The sequence below is a fragment of the Suillus fuscotomentosus genome (genome assembly GCF_016647785.1).
Source record: "Suillus fuscotomentosus strain FC203 chromosome Unknown F5891scaffold_16, whole genome shotgun sequence".
Lineage (NCBI taxonomy): Eukaryota > Fungi > Basidiomycota > Agaricomycetes > Boletales > Suillaceae > Suillus > Suillus fuscotomentosus.
Genome location: NW_024539528.1, coordinates 1 through 15,749, shown reverse-complemented (window position 1 = coordinate 15,749; position 15,749 = coordinate 1). Strand labels below are relative to the sequence as shown.

The window sequence follows — 15,749 nt, the reverse complement described above, 5'->3', positions numbered from 1 at the left end:
TTGCTAGAAGTTCTCTGTCATAAATTTGGTAATTTCATTCAGCTGGGTTAAAGGATTGAGATAAGAAGGAACATGGTAACCAATCTCCGTTATCATTCTTCTGAAGGAGCACAGCTCCTGTCGCATAAAGGGAAGCGTCGGTTGCGATAGCAAATGGTGCGGCTTTATCTGGGATCCGAAGAATAGGTGCTGTCATAAAGGTTTGTTTTAGTCTTTCAAAGGCATTTTCGCGTTCTTCGGTCCATAAAAAGGGTTCGTCTTTCTTTGTGAGATCGATTAAGGGTCGTGCCACCGTGGAATAGTCGGCAATGAATCGTCTATAGAAGTTAGCGAATCCGAGGAATGATCGGACTTCCTTCACTTTCGTGGGAGTTTTCCATTCGGATATACCTTTTAGTTGAGCGGGATCCATAGTTACCGAGCCGGGGCATATAATCATACCAAGATAGTCGATTTCTGTGATGTTGAATGTACATTTTTCTGGTTTTAGATAGAGGCGGTGTTCTCGGAGTTGTTCAAGTACCCTGTGTGTTCTTTTCTGGTGAGTTTCGTAATCATCTGAAAATATGAGAATATCGTCCATATAAATGATTCCCCATCCCTCTTGAAGCATATCGCCGAAGATATCGTTCATCATAAATTGAAAGGTTGCTGGAGAGTTACACATGCCGAAAAACATTACCGTTGGTTTGAATAGACCGCGTGCAGTGGCGAATGCCGCTTTCCATTGATCGGATTTCTTTAGATGTACATTATTATATCCCCATCTGATGTTGAATTTGGTGAATATTTTGGCGTTCTTGAGTTTATCTATAAGATTGGATATTAGCGGCAATGGGAAGTTATTCTTAACTGTGTGATCGTTTATGTATCTATAGTCTTGGCAGGGTCGGAGGGAGCCGTCTTTCTTTCCTACAAAGAAGAAAGGTGATGATTGGGGGGATTCAGAGGGTACGATTGTTCCTTTGGCGAGATGTTCGTCGACGAAGTCGTTCATGGCTTTCTCTTCTGCTGGGTTCAGCGGATAAATCTTGCACTTGCATGGTTCGAAAGAGTCCTTGAGTTCGATTTTGTGGTCGAATTTTCGTTCCGGGGGTAGAATACCGTTTGCTACTTCTCCGAATATGTCTTGATATTTTCGAAATGACTCAGGGATGAGTTCTTCGAACATTTTCTTAACGGGTTTGGAAAATTCTTGAGCGAGCAGTTGGGATGTGTTCTGTGCCTTTCGTACTAGGGTGCCGTAAGTCGAGTAATACCGGTGGTCTGAAGGGATGTGTTCGTTAGTAAGGGGAGGTTTGGATACTCCCGTAGAGAATGTTCCTATGACGTGTTCGCCTTTGATGTAGGCGATGAGGACGTCATCGGGATCTATAACATCTGTTTCGTCAGTGTCGTCTTTGGTGGGGAGTAGGTTAGGGATTTCATGAGAAAAGGATTCTGGAGTGGTTTTGCTAGCGGGATCCCACTCCTCATCTAAACTTTCCTGTGCGTCAAAAAAGACGTCTTCTTCTTTGACTTCTTGTATAGTCGGTTTGATGCTTCGTTCTCGGAGATGGACTTCTTCTTTTGTCCAATTAATACCTGGATTTTCTTTCTTTAGCCATCCCATTCCAAGGATTGCATCTTCCCCTCCCAAGGAGGTGACGAGGAAGTGCGTTCGCATGGGAATTCCGCAGATGAGGAAAGAGAGATTACAGTACCGTGTAATTTTTCCATTTTTGTTAAGCGTGCCATCCACATTTCGTACGGGTATGGGCTTATCGAGTTTGTGACTCTTGATAGAGTTTTGACGGACGAATGTCCAGTCAATAAACTCGCCTTCAGCGCCTGAGTCGATCAGTGCAGCTGCTTTGATGGTTTTTTCGACCTTAGAAGAGTAATTGGTAAGTGGAATACGCATAGAATTACGATCGCCAATGCTCTGTACTAAAAGTCCTACTCTAGGAGAATCTGACACCGGTGCATATCTCCGTTCTAAAAATCCTCTTCTTCGTCGGATTCTTCCTTCTTCTTCGGTTTCTTTACCTGGCGTGCTTTAAACGCCTTCCATTCCAGAAACTCCTGGTATTCGGCATTGTCCTTCTTGGAGCTAGATGCGGAGTTAGTCTGGGTCTTCCTAGCGGTAGTTACCGTAGGATGGTTCGGGCAATCTTTGGCGAGCCCTTTCTTGCTGCATTTGAAGCAGAGGCTGTTCTTGCGCCTGCAGTCACGTTCTTGTGGCATGAGGTAAGTCTTCCTCGTACTTTTCTCACCATCATCATCTTCTCCTGCCTCCATCTTATCAATATCCATGGCATAGGGGTCTCTTGCCCTTCCCATGACTGGTGGGTTCAGGAGTGTCCTCCTTACTTCGAAGTCGAGGGCTTTACTAAGCCAGCTGTCGACGGTGTCTGGGATGTTCTCAAGGCCTAGGATAGTGGAGACTAGCTCACGCTTTAAGCCGGTGCGGAAGAACAGGATCTTTGTGTTTTCTTCTTCAATGCCGGTGTCGGCGAGGATGGTGCGGAATAGGGAGGCGTAGGCAGTGACGCTGCCGGTCTGTTTGATGGTGGAGATGTGCCTCATGGAGGTTTTGATGATGTTCTTAGGATAGAAGGTGGCTTTAAACTTCTTAGTAAATGCGTCATAGGAATGAAGGACTGAGGTGTCAATAGTTGCCCTCTTTAATTTGCCTTCGGCCCATTTAGCCACTTCTCCTTTTGTCATTCTACTTAACGTGAGGATGATCTTCTTCTTGTCCTCATTGTATACTTCTTCATTGAGAAGGAAGTATGCTTCCATCTGTAAAGACCAAGCGGTGGCCTTGCTAGTGTCTCCATTGAAGACCTCGGGAAGAGAGCCGATTTCTTTAGGCATGTCTTCATCGTCTTCATCGTCGTTCTGGATAGTTGGGTTCGGTAGGGGAGGAGCTGGTATATCTTCGTAAGATTCAGTCCAAAAGTTCCAGCGCTGTCCTTGGGGCGCTAATCCGTCGTAATAAGTTCTCCACTCATCTAGTGTCCAGGTGTCGTCGTCTTCTGTTTTTACAAGAGCCTGTCTAGAGTCGCTCCAGGTGAAACCTGGTGGGTTCAGTCTGTGGTGAGACGTCGTGGGTTTCTGGTTCGTGCACCTGTTACCAGTAACAGTGCCTAAAGATGTTAACTTGACCTTTTGTTACGCTCGGCGTTGTTTAGACATCTTAACATTTCAAGGATCAAAGTCAAAGTCAATGTTCTGATGAAGATGAAGCTAGATTGCAGGCCCTGGTCTGCGTAGGTCAAGTTAAAGATACAAAGCGTAAAGAGTAAGGTATATATAAGAGTATTGAAGCGGAGCTTGAGTATGAATAGTGAATATGAATAGTGAATAGGAAAAAGAGAACTGGAATCGTACGATAGAATGTAATAGAATACTATGGAATGAATTGGTAAGCATATGTGACAATGTGAAAAGGTGAAAAGGTGAAAAGGTGAAAAGATAGAACTGTAATAAACTGCGACTGCCAGTGGGGTTACAAAACTCATGTATGAAAAGTACTAGTCAGCTGAAAGCTAGAGAAATGGGACGACAAGAGTGGTATATATGAGAGACCGTGTGAAAAGCATGGAATGAAATTTGCAAGGTACAAGAAAAGCTAGCCACCACATTATGGTAGAATGATATATCCAAGTGGCTAATGATCCATAAATTATGATACATAATCTACTATAGTTATCCACAAATCTAGGATACATCCTGTCTGGTTATTCATTGCCATGCACCTGATACGCACTGCCGCAATTTTTGGCATTTTTGAAACTCAGCTGTTTGTCATTCCAGACATTTGGTCATCTCCTCATATCAGGGCCTTCCCCACACCGCATTTTTGGCCACCTACCATGGGAATTACCCCACAACACCAAAAACATCGCCCATTTTTGGAAATCTCCACAATATCAATTGTTCTCACACCCTCCCCACCTCACTGCAGCTTCACCACTACACCACAATAGGTCTTCCCTTGTATCTAAGTAGTAGTTTGGCACATATATGTATAATATAATATAATAAACCACTTTTTTTGTTTGTTTGTGTGACTGCTCCTCCTCCAGGGGCAATTAAACATAGGGTAAGATACAAAACACTTTCGCATTTTTGCCCCTTTGATGGGGAAGTGTTATATAATATTCAGAACATCTTTATGAGTATATACGGAGACATTCCCATCTTTATTTGACCCCCTGAGGCGTCCTACATCAATAGATATAGCATATATATAGGAAAACACAAAATATGTTCCCATTTGATTATTTTTAGATGGATGGACTTGGAAAAATTATCTCCAGCATCTATTCAACAGTAGGAACAATGTATCAGGAGCCCAGGACCATAGGATAATTCCCTGTTGCATGGTGTCCCCCCCCCTCTCCTGGTGGTTTACCCCCTGTGAAATTTTTTCCTGTAGGACCGGACCTCAATTGAGGTAGGGGGTCTATTCTTATGTATATTTGGAGTATATTGATCATATAGCTGGCCCAGGACACACATAGGATCTTGCTACAGAAACAAAAACATAGAAAAACATATTTTTGACATTTTTGATGTTTTTCAGTAGCTTGCTCTTACATATATAATCCAGCCTATTCATGTATCATTATAATAGCATATATACTTGCTTTTTGTGATGAGGATCAGCCCTACATAGGGCGCAAATTTGAGATCTGGTGTACAAATGATATTGCTACTGATAAGAAGCCCATATAGTAATCAAACCTATGATAAGTGATCTGAGACCTAGGATACCTCTTGTATATGTCTTTAATGATGAATATGAAGTTTTAGAAAGATCCATGAAGGACTGACTGAATGACAAGGAAAATGACATATGTGTGAAAAGTGACAATTGACATCTTTTGACGCAAAGTCATATTTATATATAGTACAAGTCAAATATTTCATTGAAATATATAGTATACATGGTAGACTACTAAAGGAACCTATACTACATACTGCCCTGAGGTTGGAGGGTGGTGGAAGGGGTGTGGTGTATATCTGAGTTGACCTAGCATTAAAGTCCTACCACTACCCAACTGACCATTTTCGATGTTTTGGGTCTTTGAACTTTCCCACAATCAATTTCTTATCTATTTCACTTCCTCAGCACTCAATTTTGGTTGGATTGGTTTGTAAATTTAGCCATATGATACTGAATATATTTGAAATCTACTCCAAGTGTCTGATTATTAAATTTCGATGTTTTGACAATATGGCCTCCTTATCAGTAGCAATATCATTTGTACACCAGATCTCAAATTTGCGCCCTATGTAGGGCTGATCCTCATCACAAAAAGCAAGTATATATGCTATTATAATGATACATGAATAGGCTGGATTATATATGTAAGAGCAAGCTACTGAAAAACATCAAAAATGTCAAAAATATGTTTTTCTATGTTTTTGTTTCTGTAGCAAGATCCTATGTGTGTCCTGGGCCAGCTATATGATCAATATACTCCAAATATACATAAGAATAGACCCCCTACCTCAATTGAGGTCCGGTCCTACAGGAAAAAATTTCACAGGGGGTAAACCACCAGGAGAGGGGGGGGGGACACCATGCAACAGGGAATTATCCTATGGTCCTGGGCTCCTGATACATTGTTCCTACTGTTGAATAGATGCTGGAGATAATTTTTCCAAGTCCATCCATCTAAAAATAATCAAATGGGAACATATTTTGTGTTTTCCTATATATATGCTATATCTATTGATGTAGGACGCCTCAGGGGGTCAAATAAAGATGGGAATGTCTCCGTATATACTCATAAAGATGTTCTGAATATTATATAACACTTCCCCATCAAAGGGGCAAAAATGCGAAAGTGTTTTGTATCTTACCCTATGTTTAATTAGGCAATGGCATGGGTATGGGTAACCCACGCGGGTCAGGGGTAAGGGTACCGGTGGGTATGGGTGCGGGTCCAGAGTACCTGACCCGCGCTCTCAACTGGACCCATGACATACCCGAACCTACGTTATAGCGTGCAAATCATGCTCAGAAGTATTGTACATGTCAAACTACAAACTCTAATGTAAAATTAGCAAATGTATCATCATAACTTATGAGCCCCCTTGCAAAACTTGACGATCTCTCACTGTCACCATGCACGAGCCCAACACTACCAAACGAGTACCCAAGATCTCCGTCAAAGCCAAAGCTGCACTGGAAGACACAACATCCAATAAACAAAATGCTGGATCTAGTAATGGACTCGCGGACAGCACAAAGGTCCAACCAAAGAAAGTAAAAAACCAACCAACCCGCTGGAAAGAAGCCCGCCACACATAAAGATAGCCCCGTGATAACGTTACCTGCACAAAGTCATGTTAGCCTTCCTGCAACATCACGTCGTGCTTCTGTCATGAGCGAAGAAGAAGAAAGCGCCTTACATGCTGGGAGTACAATTATCCATGTTGGCCTTGATGGCAGTGAAACTGAGAGCCAAGCTGGTGTTGAAGGTCTGCAAGAGGACACCAACAATGCGAGTGCCGAAGAAGATGCTGAAGCTGAACTCGGTATGATACTGTAAAAACAACCATAGTCAAAATCTGACACGACAAAATCTAGTGAGACTTACAAAAGATTGGATTGCCCCAATTTACTCCTTCTTCAACCCTGTTCCTGTGATCGGCCATGTCAACGGACAAAGATTCCATGCATTCAGTTGTTGCGCAAAAGGGTGCAACCAATCGATTTGTCGTTTCCTCAATAAAGCAGATGCGAAGTCCACAAGCAATATGCGGAAACATGCTAAAAAATGCTGGGGAAGAGAGACGGTTGAGATTGTTGATAAAGCCAAGAATGCAACAGTTGCACGAGAATCAATTATCGAACCTCTCCGTACAACAGGTTCAATCACGGCAGCTTTTGAAAGGAAGGGAAAGGGGAAGGTAACATACTCACACAGACAGCATACAAAAACCGAGAGCCGAGCCGAAATAGTGCGATGGGTATCAGAGAGTGTGTGGCCATTCAAAATTGTCGAAGACCGTGGCTTCCAGTCGTTGATGAAAACAGGACGGCCTGAGTGTTATATCCCATCAGCGTCAACAGTGTCACACAACGTCAAGCTCGTTTTCGCGCAAACACGCAAACGAATTGCAAGGATGCTGCAGGTATGTCAATGATGGCGCGGACCACACAAAAAACTCACTCTGGGCCAATAGAACTATGAGGGCAATCTCAATTTTGCAACGGACGCCTGGACATCTCCGAATCACAAAGCTTTCGTTGCTGTGTCTGTTCACTTTGTCCAAGACGGACAACCCTTCAGCTTAATCCTCAATGTCGTCGAAGTGGCAAAGTCCCACAGTGGAATCAATCTTGCTGAGGCATTTGCCAATATACTGCAAGATTTCAGCATATCAGACAAGGCATGTGCAATACAATCATTGTATTGAATTAAAATTGACACTCACAAAGATTCTGAGTGTTACATGCGATAACGCATCGAACAATGACACAATGGTCAACGAGTTGAGTGATTTGCTCAAGGACTTCCCAGGAGAAACGAATAGGACACGATGTTTCCTGCATATTGTCAATCTTGTGGCAAAAACACTGATCCGACAGTTTGACGTACCTAAAGCGAAAGCGGACACCATTATGGACGAAGCAGAGAAGCAACTCCAAGACCTCGCAAAGGATATTGATGAGTCAGGACCAAATGGGAGAGATGACGAAAGAGACGATGAAGAGAAAGACAACATCGAGGGATGGGTTGATGAGATGGAGAAACTGCCAGCATGTGAATGCCAGGCTGTGCGAAAGAGTATTGGACCTATAAGATTTGTACTTGTAAAGGTTAGAGTGATTTCCCGCTTATAACAAAACAAAGTACTCACCTTTCGGTAGCTCCATAAATTAGCCTTCAAGATCATACACTCGACAACGAAACTTCTTCCAGCGTGGTACAATGTTCTCAACAAGTGCAAACTGAGTCAGCACATCATGCCACGTGATGTTGCAACCCGCTGGAACTCAACATTCGACATGCTCACCTTTGCCCTTGAATATCGTGAAGCTATCGATATAATTTGTGCCGACAAGAACATGGAAATTTGCGACTACGAGCTGAGTGAGAAGGAATGGGAGCTTGCACAACAGTTGTGTGATGTTCTAAAGGTACGCTTCGCATTCTCACATTGAAGTTCAGCGCCAGCACTAACACTACATAACACCAGATACTCAAGGACACCACACTATTTTTCTCTCGATCAACGCCGAATCTTGCAACCGTAATCCCTGCAATGGACATGATCGACAGAAAACTCACAACAGACTCTATCACACGCACTTATGAGCCGGCTATTCGAGCGTCCCTCGGACTGGCAAAGAAGACACTCAACTGCTACTATAGTATGACTGACTGGTCAGAAGTTTATCGGATTGCAATGGGTGAGTCTTTTGTTATTTTGTCTTACTATGCTACAAGTCTATTTTACTGACAATGACACTTCCAGTACTCCACCCTCGACATAAACTATCATATTTCAAGGAGGCTCAATGGGGAGCTCAATGGATTCAAGCTGCAGAAAGTATCGTTCGCAAGGAGTTCGAGCGCTCTTACACAAGCGCTACTGATAACACTGACTTAGATGATGCCATGGATGAGCACGAAGTCCAGGAAACATCAGCAGTATGTACATATTCTCTTGTCTAACTTTACTGTTTTCTCACTATTTGTTTACCAGCGCAAATCTCATAACATCTTTGACGAGCTTCCAGCATTAGCTGCACCCAAGCGGTCAGAGCTCCGCAACGAGCTCGATTCATACCTCAGCACAGATCCGGAATACGTCGTGGATGTCTTAGCTTGGTGGACTGAACAGAAGGCAATGTACCCTCAACTCTCCCGAATGGCCTTATATTATCTGTCAATTCCTGGTGAGTTTTTTTTTGAGCCTTGTGCCTGTCAGCAACTCATCTCATTGTTAAATGTAGCGACATCAGTTGATGTGGAGCGAATTTTTAGCTGCGGCCGTCTCTTGTTATCTCATGTCCGCAGTCGCCTATCTGCCCAGTCTGTTCGTGCATTACTTTGCTTAGGTTCATGGAGTCTTTTAGGGTTGGTCAAAGACCAAGATGTTATGGCTGTTGCTGTGATGCCTGAGGTAGTTGGCGAAGAGAATGAGCTTGACGACGGATGGGATTTGATTCAATTGTAGTTTGTATTGCCAGCAATGTAGTACTTGTCTAGTTAAACTTGAGTGCATACCCATGGTACACCTGAATACCCGTGTATCCGCACCTGTACCCATACCCAACGACACGGGTATAGTTTTGCATGGGTATGGGTGCGGGTACAGCACGAAATACCCATGGGTTACCTGTGCTATTGCCTAGGATTATGTATATGACTTTATGGATAGTAGTCCAGTTTTAATGTATGAAATCAACAGTATGGGCTGAGCTAGCGCCAGATTCTGTGAAAAGAGATTTGTATCTGAACAGATTCAATAGATTCACATGGCTTTATGATCGGGCCTTGGTAACAACAGGACAAGCCTAGTTTGCTGTATTTCCAGGCCCATGGTGCCAAAGTACCTGCAATTCCAATCGAGTTAAGTGATGGTTCATACCAATGAGAAAGTCTTATTACCTTTGACTTTCAAAACCCCAAGAATGGCTTGCCCGAACCCAGTTCGCTGCCCCGTTAAGGTACTCCTTGACTAGGACGTCAACAGAAGGTCCTCATGAAGGAACTTTCGCAAGACCTTCGATGAATCATTTCTGAACTTCGGTGTGATAGTGCGCTGCCCAGGCCATTGCACCACTTATGTCGAGGCCAAGTTCAACCATGACAATACTGATCATGCTATGACCTTCGTTCCCAACTGCTTGCTCTTTATTGTATGAGACCATGTCCTTTGAAGATCGTGAGCATACCGCAAACCAAAATGTTCTCAATACTGACTTACATTGTCGATCGAAATTAAGTATGAGAGGCATTCAGCAAGATCCATGATGACGGGATGGTAGAACACTTCATCAGGAAGGTCCACCCCCATTTCATATATGAAGAGGCATGGTATTAAACCAGCCGTATACTGCCGGAGCTTCAGGTAGTCATCGAGACTGCGCCTACGGCCTTGCTCACGGTCGAGGGCCTTGACAACCACTGAATGAAGGTATTCATCGAAGGTTTCAAGGAAGTGACATTGAGAAGGCAGGCTTGCGGATTTGATCGCATGAGCCCAAAATCTAGGCAAAAAACCCCTTTGGCTTCAGATAACTGTTAAACAATTCAGAAGCACTTACTGTCGCGCAATTTCGCCGATAATGCATTCACCTTCTGGTCGTATCTTATGGGGATTGTGTAGGGCATCGAGCACAATGTCCCTCAGTTGCTTTGTGACTGCCTCATCTTTGAAGTCGGTGTAGTCGTCGTAAAAGAAGAATAAATTCATCAAATCACAGGTGATTCAAAGTGTTATATTTTTCAGAAATGGAACCAGGGTTTTGTGGTGCATTAATTGCCAGAGTACGAACCTCTTGGTATGTTGGGATAAGCCAGTGCTGTTAGGTGCGCTATAAGAAAAATATGTGTTCATCATCGTCTGAATCTAGGGCTCGTGACATAGGCCGAACCAAGATCACATTTGTCAAATGCTTCTTGCGACTTACATCAGTGAATGCACGAGTCCTTGGAATTGTAGCCGTTGCAACTGTAGGATGATGTAATTCTGCTGTCACCAAATATGACTATGTATGCCACAATAACTTTGACTTAATCGTACTTTATAAACTTACTGTCCAAGTCCGCAACAAAGTCATGACAATCTGCCTTCGCAGATAGCAATGGATGTAAGCGTAATGACGTCCGTGTTTTTGAGTATTCTAACTTGCAACCATTTATGTCTCATATTAAGAGATTATTTAAGACTTTCCATAGGACAAAGACTTCGACCTTTCACAGCAGATAGAGATTGGTTTGATGATTTGTAACAAAATCGTTACAGGCTTTCTTCGCAGCCAGTAAGGGACAGAAGCTCACTAGCGTTGACGTCGCTGATTATTAAGAGTGTCCATCAAATATTGGCTCGATTTTAAGGTTATCTAAGACTTTCCCACAGGACAACGGCCTTTGCTGGAACCCTTGACAAGCGCCAGATGAGAGCCGCCCATGCTTCAATGTTATCGTTGGTGTCCGTAAAGACGGTGAGAGTTGGCAGCAGGCTATGGAGGATGGTTGGGTATGTTCATGTCGACTTTTCAGGCTCGCAGGCAACTCACGTAACATCAATATATCATGATTCATTAGATTCCCGGAGAAACACTTTTCCCCATCGAAGAAGCCATCAACCGCAGCACGATCATCATGAACACCCGCAAGGCTCTCGAATTTAACGGTCGCTCGACATTGCCAAAGAGCTGAAGGAGATCGACAACCAGGAAATTTGGCAGGCAGGCAAGGTTGTGCGGTCGCTGCATCCCGATTACAAGCCTGAAATGTTCGGGAGTTTCAAAGTGTTTGATATTCGAGGTAATATCGAAGGAACACCGTATAAGTCACAGTACCATATATCAGTGGTTTTCGAGCGCATATACGAAATGAAAATGTGTTGATACCGAACAATAGTAGTACATGAGCGATGAGAGATAGATATACAAGGATGGATTAAACAACTGTCGATCATGTGTTATGTTCGGTGGCGCATAGAGGAGATGCGCAACAAATGAAAAGGATTACATGGGCCCACAATGGGATGGATTTTGACTGCTTGTCAGAGGGTTGTGCACATGAGGTGCTTGTATTGGTGACAGGAGCAGGAGGTGTTGCAGATGTGGAGGCGATCACATGTGGTTGCATCTGAGATGGGGATGTTTGGCACTGGCCGTGGATCGGCCTTTTCTGCTGATACTTTAACTTGGGTTCTGGCCGCTGAGCGACGAATAATGGCTGCAGAGCAATCAGTGAATCTCTGAAAGATGCACCTGAAAAAATTCTTACTTGCTTGTCTCGCATCCTAACGACGCTCTGTAATGTGTACACTGGCACCGTGTAAGACGATGAACGATCCAATTGCCTTAGGTCTTCAGATTGCCTGCGTTGTCAGGTGTAAAGTCTTGTGTTGAATAGGAAATTGTCTCCCGGCCAAACGAAGGGCACCTAGAACATTGTGACACATCGGGCACACGTGACATACTCCAGTTCATCAGATGCCCGGGGAACGCGGTGCAAAGTTGAATTTGGAACTCTTGAAGAGCACGTCAGATCCTCGTGACCGACCTCGATGTCTTCGCAACCACTGGGAGGTATCCATCCAAGCATTAAAGAGGTATTCCACTGTACGGGTGAATTTGGCTGAGTGATATCTTCCCCATCTTCATCAAAGTAGTCGAGGTAGACATCCGTATCCTCGATGGATGCTAGCGGTGGCTTCTTGATAAGTGCATCCTTCACGACCTACAAAGTACTTACCAGCAGGTTCATCCCAGCTTGACACCTCTATGCCAGTGCACTGCGATGATGGCGCAGAAACATTGCCCTGGCTCTCTTGTTCCGGAATAACTCCAGGATCGGAGCACAAGATGTGCGCAAGAGACATTACGTTCGGCCAACGCAACGGTATGGGCTGTATGATTACATGCACTACAGCTTTCGCCATGACCTTCTCATTGGCCTCGTACTCTCTCACAATCTCCGCCAGTTCATCGAAGCTCGAGGAGGAAGTAGGACGCGCTGGCGAAAGCATAGTACGAAACGATCTCGAAGCTAAAAGAGTGGAAGGGTTTAAGGAGTGCATGATATAGATAGTGCTGATCGTTAAAGAGAAGAATACTAGAGCCAAAGCCCAGTACAAACCGATAGACTTTAACATAACTCGTTAATGTCAGCCCAATGTCACGAAGGTTGCTCGCACCTGGGTTTCATGAGTGAACGGCCAGAGAAGTGGTCATTATATTGGCTAGGACCATGAACGGTAGAATTACGAAGTTCTTCTGTTTGCACTTGCTGCTGAGGAACAGGATGATGGAGTAGGGTTTGATGGCCAGTTGGCCCACAATGCACTTACTGTACCTCCAAAAAGTGAACCTGTGTAGGGCAAGGTGAGTTCCACTACTTTATTTGAGGGAAGCTCGTATACGCTTCCGCTCGGCAATAAATCTGATGGATGCTGCGCTCCACTGAGCATTTGCAACAGAACTGGCGTCAGAGGGTTGTGGTACGTAACATTGTTGACCCTGAAGATACCATCCACAGTGGTGGCAAGTAAGTTGATGTGGACGTCTGCTTTGCCAATCTCGGGGAAACCGGGGACAGGGATGCTGAGCAAAGAAGCAAGCTTCCCTTCGTTGAATGGCAAGATGTAAGGTCCAAGAGTGCTCGTAGGATCTTCATCTGGCACACCATTGTACCTGAGGATGGCTTGACTCAAGCCACCTGCAAACATTTGATTTGCAAAGTTGTTAGGTGCGCGAATCCAGTAATTATCCACAGGCTGGTTCGCGCAGACGACAACAGAGTAGTGTTGGCCAGCGAGCACTGGAAGAGAATCCACAGTCTCAGGGACAGTTTCAATATCGTCTGCTTCAATAATCGTCATGGTATGGCCATCGATACTGAATTTATATGCTGGATCACAAGAAAGACCGATGATGCGGAACCGGCAACGCTTGCCCTTTTCGACATTGAAGACAGAAAGAGGTGATTTGGGTCCACCAGGATAGTGCCCCAGACCATTGATGAGGGTGGAGTTGGATGTGATGGGGCCGAAAATTTTGTTTAACTTGGGCGTAGGATCGTGGTACCTGAAGGAAGTGATAAGATTTGGAATGCAAAAGGCTGACAAGACAACTCGAACCAGTCAGAAAGTGTGATTATTGTGTTCTCTATGATACGCGATGAACCAGAGTAGTCACGAGGATGAGGTGGACGAATGTCCATATGTGCGAGAGGTGTATGTGAAGGCATGTGACAACTCTCGTCCAGCATTACAGGTGGTAGAGGACCACCTCAGAACGGACCAGGTAATGATCTAGAAGCGGGAGCAGGTACAGAGGGCGGCAAATGAAGATTGTCACCACTAGGCGGGCCGTTTGACTGAGGGCGGAAGATTGGGAACAAGTTGACATCGATAGCAGCGGGCTGGTGAGTCCTGGAGGGGGAACAACGGTGCTGGCATAAGCGGTCGGGCGCACATCCTGAGAGCCCATTCAGTAACATTTTCCGACTTAGTCGGACAGCCAAAGGTTGAGATTCTGCCCAGGTAACCGGGCCATCCAAGGTGGGCCCATGGGTGGGTGGGAGCGGGTGGGCCCACAGTGCAGAAATCACCGACACTGGCGGCTGGGCTGAGGTGTGAGGTCCATAGAGATGAGTGGGCCCAAAATGTGTGACCTGGTAGGCCTGCATGCTTGAGGGTGAGAATGGGCCAGGCGGATTTGCGAAAATTTTGACGGATGGGCCCAGCCCGCATGTATGTGTACATATGGGCTCGGGAAACAGGGCAACGGATGGGCCCAAAATGTGTGACCAGGTGGGCCTGCATGCCTAAGGGTGAGAATGGGCCAGGCGGATTTGCGAAAATTGTGACGGATGGGCCCAGCTTGTAGGCATGCTCAGGAACAAGGGCAACGGATGGGCCCAAAATGTGCGACCGGATGGGAGTGCAATGCCCGAGGATAGGCCCAGCGGATTGCATGTAATCTTGAAAATCACCACGGATGGGCCCACCGTGGATTTCATCTCAGAAAAGGCAAATTGGGCCAGTGCATATGCAGATGCGGTCTCGGAAACAGTGACGGATGGGCCCAGTCCGCTGTGTTTGAACTCGGAAAAGGCAACGGACGGGCCCAGTCCCCCATGGATAGAATAACTTCGGGTGGAGTCTCGGGGAAGGCTATGGATGGGCCCAGAACATGCTTATTTGCTCGCGAAAATGGTGGCTGATGGGCTGAATGTGCTTGGAAGAAACTCAGGAATAGACCCTTCCACCCATGACTGTGGAATCGGAAAGGACGACGGATGGGCCCAGCACTCGTCGTATATAGCCGAGAATGGTGGAGCCCGTAGATTTGGTCTCGGCGAAGGCGACGGGTGGACTCAACGTGTGTGTATTCCCAAGAATGGTGATGGATGTGTGCAGCATGTATGTTGCATGATGGAAGGGGCTATGGATGGACCATCCGTCATCCCTTGCGATGGCGATGATTTCCGGGCCCATCGGGCAAAGATAACAAATTGGTCAGGTGGCAGACAGAACCTTCATGTAGTTTGTGCTCGACCAGAGCGGCAGATAGGCAAAGACCCTTACCGACCCAGGGTTCTGATGACGTCCCAATGATGGGTCCGCCAGGCACTTCCGATATCCTATTTGCGCCTTGGCAGAATATGGCATATCGTCCGCGGGGCTGACGCCATTTGATGAGCCATTAACATTAGCTGGGCCATCCGAGATGCCCTTCATTAACGAAGAGTTGGCATCGCCAGACCTGTCCGATATCCTGTTTGCGCGAGGGCCAATTATGCTTCCTCCGTCCCGCTCATATGTCCGCTGGGCCATTGATTTATAATCGGCTAGGCCGCCATCAATGGAACCTCGGACTGTCACAGACATTGCTCTTGATGCCTTCCTCTATTCATAATGTTTGCTGTCTGGAATGCATCGGGATGTCCGAGCGATCTTTTGCACAAGACTACGATCTCTGGCTAGAAGTCAACACAGCTGACGATGTCCTTATTATGCGATTGATGCATCGGACACAAACCGCATGGGTGAGA

The 15,749-nt window shown here is 45.3% G+C and overlaps 4 protein-coding genes across 4 annotated transcripts; 1 reads left to right on the top strand and 3 right to left on the bottom strand.

Moving 5' to 3' along the window:
* Positions 1-8,014: 8,014 nt before the first annotated feature.
* On the top strand, positions 8,015-8,531 carry F5891DRAFT_903265 (uncharacterized protein; the record flags this gene model as incomplete). The annotated part of the gene is made up of 3 exons (XM_041373500.1): positions 8,015-8,146; positions 8,206-8,419; positions 8,485-8,531. Coding segments are annotated over 3 exons (393 nt in total), but the record flags the coding sequence as incomplete, so codon positions are not given.
* A 1,217-nt stretch (positions 8,532-9,748) lies between these two features.
* Positions 9,749-10,431, bottom strand: F5891DRAFT_1186138 (isoprenoid synthase domain-containing protein; the record flags this gene model as incomplete). Its single annotated transcript, XM_041366655.1, has 3 exons — positions 9,749-9,889; positions 9,943-10,225; positions 10,283-10,431. The coding sequence occupies 3 exons, from the start codon at positions 10,429-10,431 to the stop codon at positions 9,749-9,751; spliced, it is 573 nt and encodes a 190-aa protein (XP_041228087.1).
* A 2,523-nt stretch (positions 10,432-12,954) lies between these two features.
* F5891DRAFT_948728 (laccase) lies at positions 12,955-13,913 on the bottom strand (the record flags this gene model as incomplete). Its single annotated transcript, XM_041374824.1, has 2 exons — positions 12,955-13,777; positions 13,825-13,913. 2 exons carry the CDS (start codon positions 13,911-13,913, stop codon positions 12,955-12,957), a joined length of 912 nt encoding a protein of 303 aa, XP_041228086.1.
* Positions 13,914-13,982: 69 nt separating this feature from the next.
* On the bottom strand, positions 13,983-15,585 carry F5891DRAFT_1186135 (uncharacterized protein; the record flags this gene model as incomplete). The annotated part of the gene is made up of 2 exons (XM_041366654.1): positions 13,983-14,375; positions 15,283-15,585. The coding sequence occupies 2 exons, from the start codon at positions 15,583-15,585 to the stop codon at positions 13,983-13,985; spliced, it is 696 nt and encodes a 231-aa protein (XP_041228085.1).
* Positions 15,586-15,749: the final 164 nt, after the last annotated feature.